This window comes from Rhea americana, unplaced genomic scaffold, assembly GCF_003343005.1.
Source record: "Rhea americana isolate MKP2758 unplaced genomic scaffold, rheAme1 scaffold_477, whole genome shotgun sequence".
NCBI lineage: Eukaryota > Metazoa > Chordata > Aves > Rheiformes > Rheidae > Rhea > Rhea americana.
The window spans coordinates 84,491-104,249 of record NW_028186620.1 but is presented as its reverse complement, the minus strand read 5'-3'; the positions used below and the strand labels follow the sequence as shown (position 1 = coordinate 104,249).

The 19,759-nt window shown below is 40.1% G+C and overlaps 1 protein-coding gene and 1 long non-coding RNA gene across 2 annotated transcripts in view; both read right to left on the bottom strand.

The window, feature by feature from the left end:
• Positions 1-473, bottom strand: part of LOC146589217 (uncharacterized) — a 17,265-nt gene extending 16,792 nt beyond the window's left edge. The window contains exon 1 of the long non-coding RNA XR_014897230.1: positions 423-473. This is a non-coding gene — a long non-coding RNA (uncharacterized LOC146589217). The remainder of the gene's footprint in view (positions 1-422) is intronic.
• Positions 474-3,551: 3,078 nt separating this feature from the next.
• On the bottom strand, positions 3,552-19,757 carry GNA11 (G protein subunit alpha 11). The gene is made up of 7 exons (XM_085316630.1): positions 19,637-19,757; positions 15,151-15,335; positions 13,321-13,475; positions 12,129-12,257; positions 10,519-10,648; positions 9,574-9,727; positions 3,552-7,874 (listed from the first exon to the last, which is right to left on the bottom strand). Exons 1-7 carry the CDS (start codon positions 19,755-19,757, stop codon positions 7,684-7,686), a joined length of 1,065 nt encoding a protein of 354 aa, XP_085172756.1. The 3' UTR covers positions 3,552-7,683.
• Positions 19,758-19,759: the final 2 nt, after the last annotated feature.

Here is a 19,759-nt window from a genome sequence, read left to right as displayed (position 1 = left end):
AAAAAAAAAAAAAAAAAAAAAGAGAGAGAGAGAGGACATACATACATGTTTCAAGCACAGGAACCCAACATAACTTTTAAGATTAGAGCAGACAACTGAAATCCTAAAAGATACAAATAGGCACTCTGGTCTGCTTGAGTCCCAACTTCCAGATTATACATCGGTAAGTGTAGTTGCACTATGACTCTAACAGGTGACAAAAATTTTTTTTGATCAATTTTAAACTTTAATTTTTTACCAGCCAGCTCCTGTTCTTAAACCTTTCAAAGTTTCTCTGTATACTTTAGTTTCCAGTTTACAACAGAAGTTTTCAGACTATAAAGTTTCAAAGTTTTTGAGAAGCAGATGTCAGCTTCAAGTTTTGTGTTAAAGCATTCCTAATGGGATTTATTTTTCCAGAAATACTTTGAGGGAATGCTCACCTTTCCTTTTGCATAAGGGTGACTTGTTAAAGCCCATTTAATATCTGTAGCAGCACAAGCTACAAAACACTGGACCAAAGAATTTAATATACCAAGTACTCTCCAAATATAGTAATTAAAAATGTCTTATAGCCTATCCAGGGCATTCATGTGACTGAGATAAGCTACAATTGAAAAAAGTTATCAGTGATTTTTGTTGTGGAAAACGTTGTTGTACAAGCAGAACATATTTATACTATGGGCACACACTGCCCTCTGTGGGTTAGCAACAGCACATGTTCCCAAGGGTATCTCTGAGCAACTCCTGAATTGATCCAAGAACTTACCTCTAAAATTCCTTTTCAACAAAGCATAAGGTTGCAGTTTGGAAGTAAATGAACGGCTAAGCTGAGCTAGGCACTTGCTTCCTTTAGGTTTCTTTGCAACCTAGAATCTGCTCTGAGTCAAATGCTGCAAAGCAGAAGTTTAGCCGAGTCTTTTCTAACCAGAGTGCCAAAGATTTTCCAGAAGAACAGTATATTCCCAATAATGTGCTCATCCTACATCTGTACTTTGAAGCTAGCAGCTCTATTTGCAATAGCAGAGATCAAAGGTCTGACCCACTAGGAGTGAGTATGTGAACTAGCATAGCAGGAGGGACCAGCCTTTTAGATGCTTCATACTAAGACTTTTTGTGGCCAAGAGCTACAGGCACACATCTTAGGTGAAGGGAGGTGAAGTTCCAGGAACAGTACATGGGCAGGAGTGGCCAGTGACAAGAGATACCACCACCTGGCTGGGCATGCAGAGCTGCCCTAGGCAATACCTGCATCTGCAGTACCACCGAGCCACATCCTCTTCTGCCTGAGGAGCTAGGTTACCCAGAAACTTTCACACAGCCCAAATGCCAGTCTTGTCATATAGTATCCAGTACGGGAGCCAGTAAAAATATTAAAAAGCCACAAGTTTGCCTCCTAAGTTGAAGCAGATGCCATGAGAATTGTTTTGGGGGCTTGAATTCTGGATCGGACTGCATCACAGAAGACAAACAGCTCCAGTACAGTTATACCGAACCGGCATGTTTGAGAGGAGTCAACAGACAAAAATTCATTTTTAGAAATTGCTAAGGGTGCTAATCTTCCCTGGGAAGCAACTGACATCATGCACAGGAGACCACACGTATGCTTTCTTTTCAGCTAGTTTTACAAACCAGAGAAAAAAGAAAGATTTTGTCCCTAGTGGTTTTCAGAAACCTTCATTTCGATCCTGAGTTTTTCCCATCACTTCCTACTGCTTTGTTCACTCAGACACATACACTATAAAGACATTAAATAAATAAATAAATAAATAAAGCTTTTCTCAAGTTACTATGATTCTTATTCAAATGTCTTCAGAACAAACAGGCTTCTGGAACAAAGGGACTATGGCCTTTATATACTATATTTGAGCTATCTGAAGCTCACCACAGCAACTGCCAGCTGGCAGAAAAGTGAGCAATGAAAGCAGAAGTAGGTCCTAGCAGCATTCTGGACAGTGTGCTGAACAGGGAAAAAAAGAAAAAAAAAAGAAAAAAAAGTTAGAGGCTGGCAACCCGGTCTCAGGCAAGACATGGGAGAGAAAGCTGAAGTGAAAGAAGAGACGCATCACATCTCTGCTTTATAAAGCTCACATGACATTTTATTCTTCTCATATTGGACAGATGCTTCACTAGCTTTCCAAGAGCAGATTTAATACCCAAAGAGAAGAGCTTTCTCCTACTATGGCAATGATTACTGTAAACAGACAAGGCAATCCCTGCATTTTCATCTTCAGCATCTTTTTTTTCTTTTTTTTTTTTTTTTTTTTTTTTCTTTTTTTAATATAAAAAGGATTTAAATTAGTCAGGCACACATATCCAAGGAGCTGTTCTGGTGTTGGCAGTGACACATCTTGCAGCCAGGATGGAAGTGACTTACTAACTAAACTGAAGACAAACCACTAACTGCAAAGACAGAAGCCATACTGCATATATGCAACAAGTCCAGACAGTCTGCACACCTCCCGTAAGGCTGGAAAGGGCAAAAACACAGGGCCTTCTTGCAGTCAGTTGGGAAGTTTGGCTATTAGTTTTCAAGACTTTCAGACTCTTTAAGGAGCAAGACATTAAAACATGGTGGCAGATCAATTTATATCGAGTATATTATTGTCTCTTTGCAAAGAATGGCACAGCACACGACCCACATAGAGCAGAGATAAAAAGCATTTCTTTCAGCTACTTTTTCATGCTTTCCAGTGGATAAGAGAACAGAGATACTGAAAAAAGTATCATACATTCAATCTTAACTAGAAAGCATCTATGACACAAGTATCAGCCAGTATCAGGGCTGACCTGAAAGGAGTGATCTTCCCAGTTCAAGATGAAGCACAGCATCTGTAAGCTTCACCTGTGCATTGAACTACACAGACAGGAGCAGAACATACTTGATTGTAGTCTCCTGAAAAACAGGTAACCTTGCACAAGGAAAATCACACATCTCCCCCAGAAAGATCTCAGATGAAATCAGTCAGGGATGGGTGGAGCATTAAACTCTAGAAACTCCATCACAGGAATTCCCTTCATGAAAGCTTTCACAATTGATCATCTCTGAATTCCTAACAGGAGATATCTAAGTAGTGCTTTATGCTTTTGCCCATGTTTCCAGCAAACCAGACTGGAAGCAGGACTGTAATTGAGGTCTCATCAAGGTTTTTTCTAAGGACAACATATACTTTACAAGAACTGTTTTTGGAATTGCTTGACATTACAACAAAAGGCAGCAGTGAAAACTCACAGCTTCACATAATTCCACTCCAAAATCCCCTGCAAGTTGTAAGTCAAGATGTCACCACTCCATCTCTTCATCTTAAAACCCTAGTCAGTCACTCTTCAAACCTGAGCTAAGAACTACTGTTTGCACAGTACATTACATATAGTAAATATAATGCATGACATACATTAACTGAAATGCATTTTGTTTCTATGTCCCAGAGTCCTAATTTCCTGAACAGGGACAACATTACAATCTAGGCAGGCAGAATATCCTTCATACACATGCAGATCTCATGAGGTAGAGAAGTTGTTCAACAGATCAGAAAGAAAGGGAGGAACAAGAGCATGCATCACCACCACAGTTTTTAGGAACAAGATTTATTCCAATTTCAAACAGAGAAATTATTTCAGGAGAAAGATATGAAAATCAATTTCCATCAGATATTTCTGTAATAAGGTTTGGTGCCCAGTGGTCAGTGTTGGATCTTTCCAAGAAACAATCACACTCCTGGACTGGAATGAGACAGTTTGGAGCCTGAATAGACCCTGACACTGGGCATCTTATTCAGAAACTCCTTTCCCCTACCCTCTTCCCTCCCCCCACCCCAACACGCACAACAGTACATGCATTGCAAATGACAAGGTTTAAAAACAGCATTTTATAGAGTATCTTTTTAAATAGGTTAATGTTTAAATTGTCTTAAATCAAGATCCTATAATATACAAGTATAACCAAATAATTTCCACCACATTGGCACTTGTAAAGAGTCTCTGGCACTACTAAAGAAGGGGCATTGGCACAAACCATACTCTTAAAAACTGGGTGCTGCATAACACACTTTATCTCTGCTGGACTCTAACAACCTGGGCTCTGTACAGTACAATACAATCGTCAGCACACTCTGGAAGTACTTTAAAACAAACAAATAAAAAATCCCAATAGAACACATGAAGAAAACCATAGTTGAAAGCAAGGCCAACATCGCTAGGAAGCAACAAGAAGAGACCAAAGAATCCAATTCCAGGAAAGGGGAGACAGGCAGAAGGGGCTGGAGCTATCTGACACGCTGAAGAGGGAAGGGGCTGTTGCTCACCAAGTAGCCAATCCACATAGAATGGTACAAAGAAATGAAATGGTCCTCTCCTCACTGACTTCAAGTTTCAAACTGGTTCAGAGTATGTTGGTTTCTTCAGCAGAATAAAAAGTGCACAAGGAGCAGAGGTTAATCAAGAAACTATTTCTTCAGACTCAGATTCCAGATTCTTTACACGAACCCTACCCCATCATCTTTCTAAAGGTCAATCTCTTTTTGCAATCTGTGGAAAAATCTGACTGGCCTCAATCGCAGAAAAGATGATACAGGCAAATTTGGTTTAAGGTTTGGCACTTTTGCTAGGGCAGGCATTTGCCAAAGGGCCAGCCAACAGACAACAGAGAAGTGAACTAGTTCTGCAGAAATGCTTTACTGGCCAAGCTGGAGGCACACAAGCTATCGCTTGCTAGGAAAAGCACATGCTAACACTGGTATCTTCTCGCATATAGTGCGGTCCAGACACCTCCAGATTATGTTTTACAAGTCAGGCCCATTCCTTCCCTAAAGCAGAATGAGATTTCACAAACTCACAGGTCAGCCATCATATAATGTCTTCCCCTTTCCTTTGCAATAATCATGACAAGTCAGTTATCAAGCCAACAGCTACATCAAGCAGTTGGTCAGCAAGGTACAGCACATAACTAAATCCTTGTGCCTACAGCCTCCCACAGTTCGCAACAATGCAGATTTACTCTGCAAAAGACAGGGGAGCCAAGATCCCTCCTCCTGTGCCAGGGCAGCAGCTCTTAGGAAGGGGAGGATATAAAAACAAAAGTTTGACTCAAGTGGGAAGTACCACCATCATTCACCTTGAGGGGAAGAAAAAAAAAAAGAAAGAAAGAAAAAGAAAAACAAACTTCTGTGAAGTTATTTCCAAGAGCCTGTATTTCTCAGTGCCAGGTTCACTGCTGGCAATTGTTGTCATATGAACCATTTACAATAGAATCAGGAAAGCAGAAGAAAATGGTGCTGCCATCTGCTTCAACCGAACAGCATTTAGGATACATTAAGACGATTATAAATTCCTCTTTATAGGACATTTTCTACAAAATGGATCATTTGGCATAAAGACAAAAAAGCAGTAAAATTGATGCAAAGCTGTCTGAAACAAGGGAAACCCTCTCATTCCTCCCAAATATAAACTGCAATCCAGAGTATGGCTATACTAAAGAGACGCTGTGTTCCCCTCAGCATTGTCACTCAGCCAGACTCTGGCTCTTCAACTGTTGGTCCCATGGCTATTGTTCCAACTTTAGCTCTCCCATCACACCAAACAGAGCTTGCTTTCTCCTGTAGTGCTCCGAGACGTACAGAGGCTTCCCCCAGCTATTGGGGAAAATAAGAGGGACCTATAAACAGAATTATTCAAAATAATCTGACTCCAAATTTTAGTGTTTTAGATCAAAGCATCTTAAGCATCTCTGACAGTTAAGATTTACATGTTGTGCAAAACACGGATGTAGTGCTCTGTCTACAAAAGAGACAAAATATCAACAGCCCCCTGCAACAGCGCAGCTCATTTAGTCTTTATCTACTGGCAGCCTAATAGCCTTTAAGGGGGCAATCTGGTTGATCCAGAGAACTTGGACCCAATGCTACTTCTTGGAATTGAAACAGAAGCATTAGTGATGGCTAAACCACACATGTCCAGAGGTGGATCAGATTTCCCTGTTTTTTATTCACTCCTTGCCTTGCCCTACAGTCTTCTAGGCAGGCAACAGATCTTCAGCACGTTTGTTCACTTGCCTTAGCTCCTGGAAAAAACTCTGTAACATGCGAAGGCTTCACATCCTTCTGTTCAGTGGAGTTTCATTTGGCATCTGAAATCCAGAACTTCTTCCACTAACTTCCATCTACACCAGCAAACCTTCCTGTCACTGCCCCTACTGTCCTGCTAAACAAAAGTGCATCCACGCTAGGATTTTCTGGATTCCATAGCAGCCACATACGCTCCAGCCATGACAATTGTAACTTGATTATCACATGCACCCTGGAGCAAGCACATGTGCAAGTCCTCCAAAGAGAATGCATACTCCTCTAAAGAGAAACACAGCAGTATGGGCCTCTGGGGAATGCATAAACAGGAGAGAGAAAACTGCCACTCCCTCCAAGACCTCTCCACAATCTTTTTAAGAAAATCCTATCTATGCCTTAAAGTCTGTGACCCACCAGCTCTTGTCCTTTCTAGAAGTCTGCAAAAGCTGGACAGGACCAAAGCATTCTTACAAATTTATACAACACGCTGGCATGAAATGTGATAAACAAGGCTTGTTTGCTACTAGCAGCAAGAAAAGAATCAGAGGGTGGCGTAAGACTAAGATTTTTCAATCCAGCTAAAGTCTGAAGTTTAAGTGCCACAATTAAACAGTGTGCTTTTGATATCTGCTGCATAGAGAAGTCGCTCATTTGATGTCATACACTCTACTCAACGAAAGGGAGTTTTTCTCTGCAAATTGAGTCTAGTGTGTGCACACGCGTTTGTGGTGCGTAAAGGATGTGCATGTGTCTGTGTACATAAATACGTACACACGGAGAACAAAAAAAAAAAAAAAAAAGAAAAGAAAAAGAAACACTACAAAACACCCTCAACAATCCCAGTAAGACAGCTCCCCAGGCTCAGCAGCTATTGCTCCAAGAGCTTCCATCATTTGTAGTCCATGAACAAAATACAGCAACATGTAGCAAACTATGTATAGAACATCAATAATTTAAAAAAAAAATAATCACAGTCTCCATACCTTTATAATTGATAAGAAAAAAAAAAAAGCAACTCAGAACTAGAACTTATAAAAGAATGGAAAAGCAATGGCTTTTGTTTTGCCTTTTTTTTTCTGCAATAGTTGGAGAGCAATCGCTTCTCCCCAACAATTCATCACAGTGAACCATGGAGCATGTCCTGGGGAAAGGAAGGGCAAGGAGGGGGAAAAAGCTGGCAGAATTAGCAAATTACACCAGAGGTACCCTGTAGCACATGGCAAAGGGACCAGTAGCATTCCACACTCCCACAGTCCAGTGAATTCACAATCTTGGCTGGAAAGTTATTTTCTCTACATATACCATGAGAATGAAAAGGGGGGGGGGGAAGTGGCTAAGCAACAAAAGAAAGCTAAAGATGAGGCCACCTTAACTGTTTGGCAAAAATTAAGAAGTGACAAGGTGCTGAAGGAATGAGGCATATCCCCGTTAACTGTGAAATAAAAGCAATTTGTTAAAAATATGAAATCACTACTCTGTGGACAGAGACATGAGACTCCGGGATAACACTGAGCACTTGCCACTCCACAGATCAGACAATTTGCAATCATTACATCAAAAATTATTTTTTTTCCTGTCATGTTTAAAATTTCTTTTTGTCTTTTCTTCATTATGAAGCCTCTCAAGGAGCCAAGGGCAGAGCAGGTCAAACCAGGTTGTATTCCTTCAGGTTGAGCTGTAGGATGGTGTCCTTGACAGCTGCAAAGACGAAACGGATGTTTTCTGTGTCTGTTGCACATGTGAAGTGAGAATAGATGATTTTGTCGCTGTCTGGATTTAAATCCACAAACATCTTGAGGATGAACTCCCGGGCTGCCTGTGCATCCCTCTGTGGGCCTGCAACAAATAAGGGGACACAGTCAAGGAATCCGTGCTAAGCATATGCCCTGGTTTGAACCACCAGAAGAACTGCCAGTGCATTTTTTCTTATAGGCTAGGGTATATAAAGGGGATATTATATAGGGGATATAAAGAAGAAATTAAGCTTGTTTATTACATAAAAGTTCTGGAACCTGAAGTATCTTACGCTTTTCAATTAGCTAACCAACACCTACAAAGGGCATTTTTCCAAGACAGAGTTTTCACTCCAAGGTGTTGGCTTAGCCTGTGCTGAAATACAGAATTTGATACAATCCTGTATGTGCTGTTGTTACTACACAGTAGTGATGCTCAGTGTATGTGCCACAACATACTCCTTTGGAACTGGAATGCATATTTCTTAATAAACAGACAAATCTCATGCTCAGAAGGACACAAGTTTACATTATGCAAACAAGAGACATTCAGCTAACATTGGAATCTGTCCTAACTGGCTGGTCAACACACAGGGGCTAAAAACAGTAATTTTAGTCAGTATTTACTTTATACTGTTAACAGCTCCTCAGAAAAAGTCACCTACTGATATTCCTTTCAAAGCATTCGGTGTTCTCACACTCTCCATTGCAAGGATCATCTCTTGAGAGCCAGTCTGATGGGCTACCTCCCACTCTCAAACCACACAGCATCCCTGCAGCAGCTACAATAACTACTTATACAAAAAAGTTGAAAGCATACTACACTTTCTAATGTTGCTATCTTGCCTCCAGCTGTTCAATTATATTAGGAGAAGTATGCACTATTTGACCAGTAAGTTCACAGTGGCTCACCAACCACAAACACATTGCCACAGGAACTTTTTGACATTTTCCACAATTGATGACTTCAGAGTGCCTGTACTTTCAGACAGCAGGGGGCAGGAGACTCCAGAAGTGGGAGGACAACTAATTATGAGCAATTTCATTAGTAGTTTAAATGAAGCAAGGTTTGCAAAGGGCAATTCTCCCTTCACCACATACTTTCAAAACACATAATGACACAGTTAAAACATGAGAGCACGGAAGTAGTGTTGCCTGACCTCACTTTCCACTACTTTAATTTTCAATCCCAGACAACTCTGTTACCAGTCAAGCTTCAATGCACTGAACTATAGAGTAGAAAATTGCTATATCAGCAAAGGAATTTTATTTCCGATTCGACTTTGTTTCACATAGGTATTATTCTTCCACAATTGCAGATGGCACACGAAAAAGAATTTTATGCTACCTGAAATTTTCAGCACCAACACTTGAACAACTCAGGTATTTAACTAGTTAGATTCCCAAAACAAGGACTCAAATCACTTCTTGACTAGAGGGTTAAGATGCCCAGTATATCAGCAATTCTCACATGTCTATAAACAAATTATATGCACAAGTATACAAGTAGGAAAGTTAGACTTCCATTATTTAATACTCTGAAGTATATATTTAGGGAAAGTAATTTTTACTACTTCATCTAGGAGAGGTTCATTATTTGTTAATTCGATCAGATTCTAGTTACATATCTACAATTAAGACACTTGTATGACATTTTGTCATCATTATATGTATTTCTTCTCACATTAAGAGTTTTTCCCCCATCTCAAGATCTGAGTATTTTTTAAAAAAACAAACAACAACAACAAAAACCCAGACCACCTCCTTTCTAGATTGAGTGTTCCTCCTTAAAAACCACTCACCATCAAATTCCGGGAAATAGTCAACAAGATGGGAATACAGGATCTTGTCTTCCAAAAGATCTTTCTTGTTGAGGAAGAGGATAACAGAAGAGTTTTGGAACCAGGGATAAGTGATAATGGTTCGAAAGAGGGCTTTACTCTCTTCCATCCGATTCTGAAATGAGAGGGGGGGGGAAGTCTTTTTTTTCCCACAAATGAGGATCAAGTCACCTTTCTTCTACCTGCACACACAGTTAGATCTGCATCAACCCAACACCTCAGATACTGTACACAGAATAACTTAAGCCCCAAGCAAGTTCTTGCTCCAGTTGAGCAGGTAAATGGAAAACAAATGAAAAAATCTGATGGATTCAAGCTTCATTTAATTGACAAGCAATTAATATCAGAAAGCTTAAAAGTTATTCTATGCTTTGCACAGTCATGTTGGAGGACTGGCCATGATATCTTGTGAACTGGTACACATCTTGCCTAGTATAAAATAAAGGAATAACTGCTGTCACCTAACAACATTTTTTAATCTATCAGCAGATACAAAAATTCAATACTGCACCTTCAAAGAGACCAGTCATTATCCAACAGGACAGCAACCACAGTGCAAAGTATTTCAGGTAAGAAAAAGAGTGACGCAGCAATTGTTACATTTTAAGAGCATGCCTTCACATTGCAGAGTACCTTCGAAGATACACACGACTTGGCAATTTCAGAGTATTTCAGTATCATTTGAGAAGTGCAGGTAATTTGAATGCACTATGCATTTTCCATCCTCAGGGACATCATGACCCATTGAGGCTCATGTTCCCTTTGCAAAAGGGAGAACGGAAGGCCAAGACCAACAATCCTTGCCAATTCCTTGGCACCAAGCACTTTCGTATCAACCTCCAAGAAGCAAGACAGATATTCTTCCTTCCCCCCATGCTCTTGAAGAGCTCCCACTCTTTGGCCTACCTCATTATCAGACTCCACCAGAACTTGGTCATATTCACTAAGTGCTACTAAAAACATGATGGAAGTCACATTTTCAAAGCAATGGATCCACTTCCTTCGTTCTGACCTTTGACCTCCAACATCCACCATTCTAAGGAAGAGAAATACATACGGTATCACAGCATAACTGCAATTCTCTATTTGAATTCAAAGCACCAGCATACAATCAGAACAAAAGTTCTTTATTGTTCATTAAATTAACAGGAGGACGTAGCAACATGTGGTCATTAACAAAGCCATCAAGCTTAAAAAAAAAAAATCCTGTTACAGAAATATATCAAACTAAAGAGATGGCCAAAGAGACTGATATTCAGTTCAAACTCCCAATTTCAGCATTACTATTTCTTGTTGTATTGCACTCTGATTTGATAACTAGCAGTTTTGAAGCAGAATTATGGGTCTGAAAAAAAAATTTTTCAAAACTCTGCTTTGTTAAATGACAATACTGTATTTTATATTAAAGTCCCTTTTTCCTTAAAACATGAGCGCTTCCTTAATAACTGAATATTAATTACCAATACATTAATAATACATTAATAACACATTTCTTAGAACGTGTTGCATAATAGCTATGCAACTCTGCACCTCAGTTTTAAGTCCCACCTGTACAGTATGCTAAAATTATTTTGTCACTCACCTAAAGTTCAACACTTCTGGTCCAATCTGCATGTCTTTACTAAAATCCTATATCTATCTCATAGACCAGCAAACCAGAACAAAGTGACCTTTCATCTCTCTGTAACTGAACGGATTCAGAGATGGGATGCAGGCTTCCTTCTACTTTATTCCCCTCTCATAATGTCAATATTGTGGTGGAAAAGGGGAGGGAGTGTTTAAGTTCCAGAGAGCTATGGAGAAGATTGCTTTGCAATAGACAAGCAGTCAGTGAACCCTCGTATGTCATATTTACTTGTAGGCCTAAGCCTCCAAATATCTATGTGTTGCTGCAGCAGCATAGGGAATATTTTTGGCATCATCTATCGATGCCACAAGCTAGGCACAGAAAACTGCGTCTAAAGGCAGATAAGGCAGATATTAGGGAATAGCATACAAGGAAGCCATTCTATACAAAAAGCAGTCTCTTTTTCAAAGAGACAGAAATGATTAAAGTTGCTTGAGCAAAGAATTCTTGAAGGTAAATACATTTCAAGACAAGCACTGCCCAAAGCAAGCTTTTTTCTTCCTCTTGGTGGCTTAACCTATGAACAGTTCATACAGCTATCTCGCAAGCCGCCATTTCAGCTTCAGATGCCAGCAAGGCAATCCTTCACAAGGAGATCAATTCCTGCTAGACAGTTCGTCCAGCTCCAGGTGCCACTGACTCAAATGCACTGACTGTTGAATGACAGTCAATGGCTTCTGCTTGGAGCTGTCCCCAATCAGAATTAAGTGTTACATCATCCCCATTATAGGAGCACCTTTCAGTAGATACCGCATAACATTACAGCACTCAGATCCACTCAAGCCTCTCAGCTAAACATCCGAACACAAAAGCAATACAAAATTCATCCTTCCTGAAACAATTTTACTCCTGTCTCAGTTCAGTTGTAGCATGAATACACGTTCAGTACCTGAAGATAATGTTCTCTAGGTCAAAGGGGTACTCTATGATGCCGGTTGTAGGAACTCTAACCCGTAGCACATCTTGCTGAGTTGGTAGATATCCTGGGGTAGCAATACGATCCACGTCACTAAGATAGCTACAAGAAGAACAATGAAAAAACTACCTTAGATTACAGCACATCACATACAAACACCACTACAGATAGTCTTCCCCTAGCATAACAAGGAAGTCAGAAATAATCTGAACTGTTTTAAAATTTGATTAAAAAAAAAAAAAACCCCACAGAGTACCTCTTTCAGGAGTAGTAATTCACCAGCCACCCCCTTTGTAGGATAAACAGATACATTAGGAACTACTTTATCAACTCTTCATGTTCAGGAAATAGGAGTGGAAGACAATCTTTTCTGCAGAGGACATTTAAGCACACTGGATACTCATGGTAGAATTGAGATTCATCTGAGATTTTTCTATACACAGGAAACCTATGTTACCAGGCACAGGGAATATCTTCCAAGTCTTCCTATACTTAGAATTTGTTAATAATAAATCCACAAGTTAAATATCCATGTACATCTGTAGGCCAAAGGACAAACCTGAAGAAAAAAAGCAACACTTCCAACACTTAAGAGTCAGAGCATAGATAGTTTAAGACAGAAACTCCAGCCTCAGGTATATCTAGACACAGGCATTTAAAGAGCTGCCTTTTTCACCCACTAGAATACCTCATAACCTCAAGAAAACTAGCAAATAGTAAGGCATTTCCAGATCTAAACCTGTCTCCCAAAAAACTAAAATAAAAAAAATGCTTCCACTGTCTCCTACAGAGCTCTCTGCCTCTGTCTGCCAGAAGTATGCTTAGGAAAAATTAAGATGAAAAAGCTACCTCAGAAAAGCAGTGGCAACAGATAACTGTAAACTTCTTCGAATCTGGTTTCAGAAAGGCAAAGCAGCACATGCTTATGATTTTTATCCCAATACATATACCCAGCAGAGACCATGCAGCTTGTCTAAAACACCAATAAGACTTATTTGCCTGGATGAAAAAATAAGATGTACTTTAAAGAAATTATGTAATGGGATCCACTACAGTGTTCCTGCCTACTGAAACAACTCTAGACTTGAGCAAAAGATTTGGGCAGGTAATATTTGTTAAAGCATTGTTGCTATCTACCAGTGTGTGTCAATGGTTATATACTCACTATTTAGCAGAGTCAGAAAGCTGATATTCTCTTCTCCTGTCATAACACTCTTGGATTCCAGGGTCATTCCACAGAGTCTTAATTGCACTTACATAGGGCTGCTCAAATGTCATGACCTTTTCTACATCCACTTCCCGGATCAGCACTGCATTGGCCTTGAAGATAGAAAAGCAAAACAAAACAAAACGCTTTCATACGAATTAAATCCTTACACTATGCCTTCAAGGATCTACATTCAGCTGTGGGTCAAATTGCTAAGACCAGAGGAGCAATGAGTAAACTATACTTCTAAGACTTCACAGCTCCAACTTTTCTTGTATCATCATTAAATTAAGAAATGAAATTTCAGAATTTCATTTTTTATAGAAGGCATCAGCAAAATTCCTCCGAAGCATCATATGCTCCTTCACAGAATAAGCTGTAAAACAGCAACAGACGTCACCTGTCGAGATGTGCTATATAATTAGATCACCAGGTGTTTATAAACACTGTGATTTCCAAGGCAGAGTATTTAGTGTGAAGAGCCCCAAACTGACCAACTTTTGAGAAGGTAAAGCTGTATTTCAGGAACAAGCTGCTATCTCAGGTTTCTTTTCATAAAAAAATTCAAACTACCTTTTGAATAGTGATAGACACATTGGTTTAGTGCATTTCAATCACATTCCCTGCTGACAGAGAGAATAAAAATGCCCAATCTACAGTCTACAAACAAAAGGAAGAACTAAAACCATTACAACAGCTTGCGGAATCTGTGAGGTTACTATCCACACCAAGCTACTTTCTGAAAACTTTGGTGCAACTATCACACGAAGAGGCTCTTGCCTATACCATGCAGCATCATCTTCATTAGAGAAAAAAACAGAAAAACAAAGCCAGGTTCTGTCCACATGATCACCAATAAAAGTCCACATATTATAGCCACCAAAAACACTCTGCCAGGCCTCACGAAAGCACAGGTAAGACAGGCTTCCTCATACCACGTCGTCTTTTCTGATTACTGATCTTGCAGAATCTCACTAAAGGAGACGGTAAAAAAGGAGTTCAGGCTTGAGAACTCCTGGTGCACCACCTAGCCCTTATACACAATTATTAAAAGTCAGCTCCACGTTGCTGTGTGACAGAACAAATAAAATACAATTTCACTTAAAAATACTACGGCAAAAAGCATTAAAGAAGCAAGGCACTCTAAAAATCTGATCTCCTGGCATTCTCACCCCTCCAAAACAGCTAAATAATTTAGACGATTTTTTTCTGAAAAAAATTATTCCTGGACCCAAGATTTGTAACTCAAACTTCAGCTCAACATTGGACAGAGAATGAAACCCTTAAAAAAAGACTGACAAAAGAAAAACTGATAGATTTCATTAATAGTGATAACTACTGGAACAGTCTTTTGGGTCCATCATATATTTAACCAGTTTCAAGTTCAGATGCAAATACCAACTCATGCAAAGAAAAACACAGCACATCAACATGACTGAATCCTTCAGACAAGTACACTGAATACTTTTCTTATATCTTACCCCCATTCCTTTTTCCCTAAAATTCATTACACAGACCAGGGAACAGACCATCCTGAGAACAAATTCGTTCAGATGACTCTGTCCTCAGGTAGAAAGCTGCTTTATTCCTTAACATAGCTTAGTGAACAGAGTCAGATAGCAGTAAAGTATCATAAAAAGCAGTCCTTAAATATAAAATACTTAAGGGAAAGATTTTGAGGAGGTTGGGATTATAATGTGGAAGGATACAAATAAACAGAAACCTGTAAGTCAAAACTCAGAACTCCCTTTGCCTAAAAAGTACATATAAATATTGTCAGAAACTTACCTTATTCTGTTCATATTTGTAGAGAATCTTCAGGGTTTCCATGGCCCTGATCATAGACTGCATGGCAGTAAAGATGTTTTGGTATACCAGCTTGGTGAAGCCTTTTTTGTCCTCCTCAGAGTATCCTGAACCATGAATTATACGCATTTGCTTAATGAATGTGCTTTTCCCACTTTCTCCAGTGCCTGCAGAATACAAGAGAGAAAGTCGGCAGATATAGAAAACCTCGTCTGTAATAGAAGAAACAAAGCTAACATCATATTGTACCACAAAGTTCTTATTGCTGTATCCAAATACGCTATCCTACCAACTACTTTTCTAGTTGCTTTCAAGAATATTGAAAGACAGTCCAGATGATCCTGTTTACCCCCACCATGAATACAGTTAACATAGATGGAAGACATCTTGTCCTTTACAACAGCTTTCAAAAGTAACTCTGGTACTTATTCCAAATCTCACATTACAGCCACTCCCACATATTCTGCGTCAAAAGGCCCTTGTCCGTCACACCTGACCTATTCCCAGATACTCCAGCAAGATGCTACGGTCACAGCAGCAGCCAGAAAGGGCCCAGATGCACTCTCAAGTTAATAAGTACTGCAAACTGAGATGACAGCAAGAGGGCCAGAAGGAAACCTATTTGCACAATAAAGGACCAAATTTTCTTTCATTGTGATTTGGTACCAAATGCCATTTATCTTATACACTTTGCATCTTTTTACAGAAAGGAACAAAACGCAAGAGAAGAAAATCAACTCTAAAAGAGGAGAGAACTCAAGAAATTACTTCCTCCTCCATTTGACATGAACAATCAAGTCAGTACCTCTTCTCAGTAATCCAAACTGCTATGCAATGAAAAATAACATTTGCTCTCACGGATTGAAATGATAATCCTCACTGCAGCAAGATAAAAGGCTGTGGGCAGTATGCTACCACAGAAACCTCCAATATTGTTTGCAGCCCTTGGATATTTAGAGTTAAAAATAAGGACTGACAGTGAGAGCAAAGCGGGATGTTGCTTGCAGCTGTCTGCACTCTGTCTTGCGCTCTAACAAACAACAGACTGCTCAGCAAGGCTAGTGGTTCCTTATGATACAGCTTTACTGCTCAGGAGAAGCTGTGTCTTTGAGTAACTGGGAGAGCAAGACAGATTTACACCAATGCCAGTACATTAAACAGTCCAACTCTTTCAAAGCCTGCTTCCTGCACAGTCAGTTGGGCAGGTTCTTCCACCCCTACTTTCAAGGCTCCAGAAAAGCATCAGCTAGCGCATGAAGACCATCAGAGGATGCAAAGATGGTAGGAACTCTCTGACACGGTGAGCATGAGGAGGGAAAAAAGCATCAACAGATAAAAGAAGTCATGCCATACCTAGCCTCATTACAATCACAATTCAACTGGTGTTATGGAACTCCCCCAGCAACTTCCACTCCATTTATACAAAATCTTCCATGGAGGGATGCAAAGGTCAAGTCTTAAATATGATTAACATACCTCCATGCTTTCATCTCACAAGCAACAGCTGAAGGATACACCACTGACACTTCTTTTGAGTACTTCTGTTCAATTTTCCAAAATTTGCTATTGGTTTGCATTAAACAGAAGGCTAATCCAGAAAGATAGCTCTTTAATAGCAAAGTGGCTCAACTCCCTTGATTACCCAGAGCAAAAAAACTAAAGTGTGGTCATAAGTGACACATTTTTTTTGATCTCTGGTTACAAATAAACATGTTGGCAGAGTCCTGGTTTTCGCCAAAAGAACCACCAGGTATTCACCTCACACCAGTGAATAGATATATTAAGACAGTATCTCATTCATCACAACACAATCACTACTCAGAGGTAGACTCCCAATTACCTGTGCTTATAGTACCAGGTAAAAGGCGAAGAAACAAATATGCTCAAATACAAGCAGCTAAAAATGTAACTAGACGCAGTGTGTTTAAAATAGAGTTGAATTCTTCCCATCTGAAAACTGGCAAAATTTTTGGTAATCTAATTAGAAATCAGCACTACAACCACCATCAATCTGCAGTAAACTATCTCTTTCTCAAACACAAAGCTACACCACAAAGGAGGAGAAAAGAAGACAAAAAAAATCAGAAACTGAAATCTTTTGTGGTTAAGTACACTGTGGTGAGAAATACTTCCTTGCTTTTTACCACAGTGACCAAAACAGAGAAAAGAAAAAAAAAATAGAGGTACCTCAAACATTCTGCTAACGAAAATGTAAAACAAACTTCAGTAGCATTCATTTACCTCAGATCTCACTTACTTCAGAACAGAGATTTTCATGTCACTTCATCGTCATCCCCCTCTTAAAAAGAAAAAAAAATGCCGCTTGCTTTTCTGCAGGGCATCAACGATACAGAACAGCACTACAGTAGAATATTACAAATGTGGCTGTGTGCAGTCTCCTATATTCATAAGGACACAATAACCTTCTTTTATATATATATATATATATATATGTATATGTATATATATATATGACAGTATTAAGACAAGGAGACAATCTAAACTTACCATTTTTTCTGTCAACATGTGAAAGCTGCAGTTTACAGTAAGTTACTACTGAGCCCCAAGTACCTGACCGTCACTTGCAAATACATTTATTCAGTCAGCAGTATCCCATGCTCAATGGCAATTCAAGAACCAGAGTAATTTTTGTATACATTACCCCTCCACAAACACACACACAAAAGAGACTAATGAGTGCCTAAATCAGGGGATATGTCCCATACCTTGAAATCACATTTCTTATTATAAGGCTCATTGTACAGCTCAGTTATTCTTCCCCTCAAGTTTTATTTCAGGTTTCAACAAACTAACTGTCACACTAGACAGAAGGTAGGAAAAATTACCACAGCTTTTACAATGCAGAAACTTCCTCCATAAACACTCTTAAAATTCTGAGCATTTGGAAAAAGCTCTCACTAATATGATTTCACATTTGTGAATGTAAGAATTCTATATATTAGGAACAAGATATGAGAAAATACTGTAAACAGCAGTTTTACCAAGGAGAAAGAACAAGTTACCTGCAACAACTTGAGACAGACAGTGAGCAACATGGTATATAGCCCAAAGCACCCAGCAAATGAGAAGAAAGGCCTGGCCTTTCTAATCCTGTCCGGAAAATGGGAGTGCTAGTTACCCAGTCTTAACCATCCCAGATTGATTTTTTTTTCCTTTTTAAATATGATGCTGAATCTTACTTAAGTCTGCCTTTTAGGGAAAAAAAAAAAGAAAGGTCTCTAGAGTAACTTGAATTTAATTTCTGAAGTGAGCTAGATTAGTAAGATCATCTTAGCCCAATCTTGCCTATGGCTCCAACCTATTTTGAAACAACTGTTTCTGTAGGACTGTTTTAAGAAGTATCTGAGTCCAAGAGACACATTTCCCAGTCCATAAGAAGTCTTATGGAAATTGAGTACAAATGTCAAACCATCAGTTTTATCTCCACCCAAAGGACAGTAGTATATATCCACAGCCAACGTATCTTCTCACCCTGAGTTCTAGGAAAGCCATAGACTTTACTCAAAAACTATCCTTGTGCAACAACGCCAGTGTTACAGATCTCCAAAGGACGACACAGCCTCACTTAATTTGTGTGAACAGTTTCACATTTGTTTTCACGAAGTTCAACGTACTTTTTCACCTGTGCCTTACTGGTTTGCCAATTCAGTACAAACTACAAACAAACAAACTTATTCCATTAGACTGCTTTGTAGCCCAGCTTGAAGCAATACCACTATTAAGAACAAAACAGAATATATATGTGAGCAGTGACAACTGCCAGCACTCATGAAACCGTAACTTAAAGTTTCAGTTGGGGACTACCTGGATGTGAACATCACAGCAGCTACTGAAGGAGGACACACACACTTGAAATCTTAGTGGGTTGTTCTTGTAACAGATTACCTCTTCCTGTAAACCTTTTGTAAAACAAAAACAGTATAGTTTTATCCCTCTGTTTAACCGCAGGACAGGACATCACTATGTTTCTACACAAACACCTACACCCTTATAGCACAAACGACCTCTGCTCCTGCAAGTAACACAAAACATTTTGGCCATTTCCTCCACAGACACAGAGCTCGCACATCCTTACTGCTCCATGTCCCTTCAGATCTGCTGCACCAGCCTCCCACCCCTGCCGGCCCTCCCAGGCCAGCAGCGGGGGCTCAGCGGTTTAGGAGCCAGCCTTGCCCACAGATGCCCATTCAAGGCCCGGAGGTTCGCTGGCAACGCCAAAATTAGCGAGCCTGCACAGGCAGGGAGGCAGCGGGTGCAAGCACTCGAGGAAGCAGTTCCTCGAGACAGCTTTCGCGTGCGCGAGCGTCTGCAGCGAGAGCCAGCAATGCCGCTGCGCAGCTGCCGCCAAGGCCGAGGCGGCGGCCACCGGGGCCGCGATCACCTGCGGCTGCCGCCCGCCCCGGCCCGTGAGGCCCGAGAGAGCCGCCGCGGCCCCGCCGCTCCTCACCCAGCAGCAGCAGCTTCAGCTCGCGGCGGGCGTCGCGTTTGTCCCTCCGCAGCTGCTTCTCGATCTCAGCGTTGATGCGCTTCGACTCCTTCACCTCGTCGCTCAGGCAACAGGCCATCATGG

Coding starts and splice junctions, on each gene's coding strand:
- GNA11 (XM_085316630.1), bottom strand. CDS start 19,757: ATGATGGCCTGTTGCCTGAGCGACGAGGTGAAGGAGTCGAAGCGCATC. Junction 12,258..13,320: donor CTTTCTGACTCTGCTAAATA/GTGAGTATATAA, acceptor TTCTTCTTGTAG/CTATCTTAGTGACGTGGATC. Junction 7,875..9,573: donor CTATTTCCCGGAATTTGATG/GTGAGTGGTTTT, acceptor TATTTGTTGCAG/GCCCACAGAGGGATGCACAG.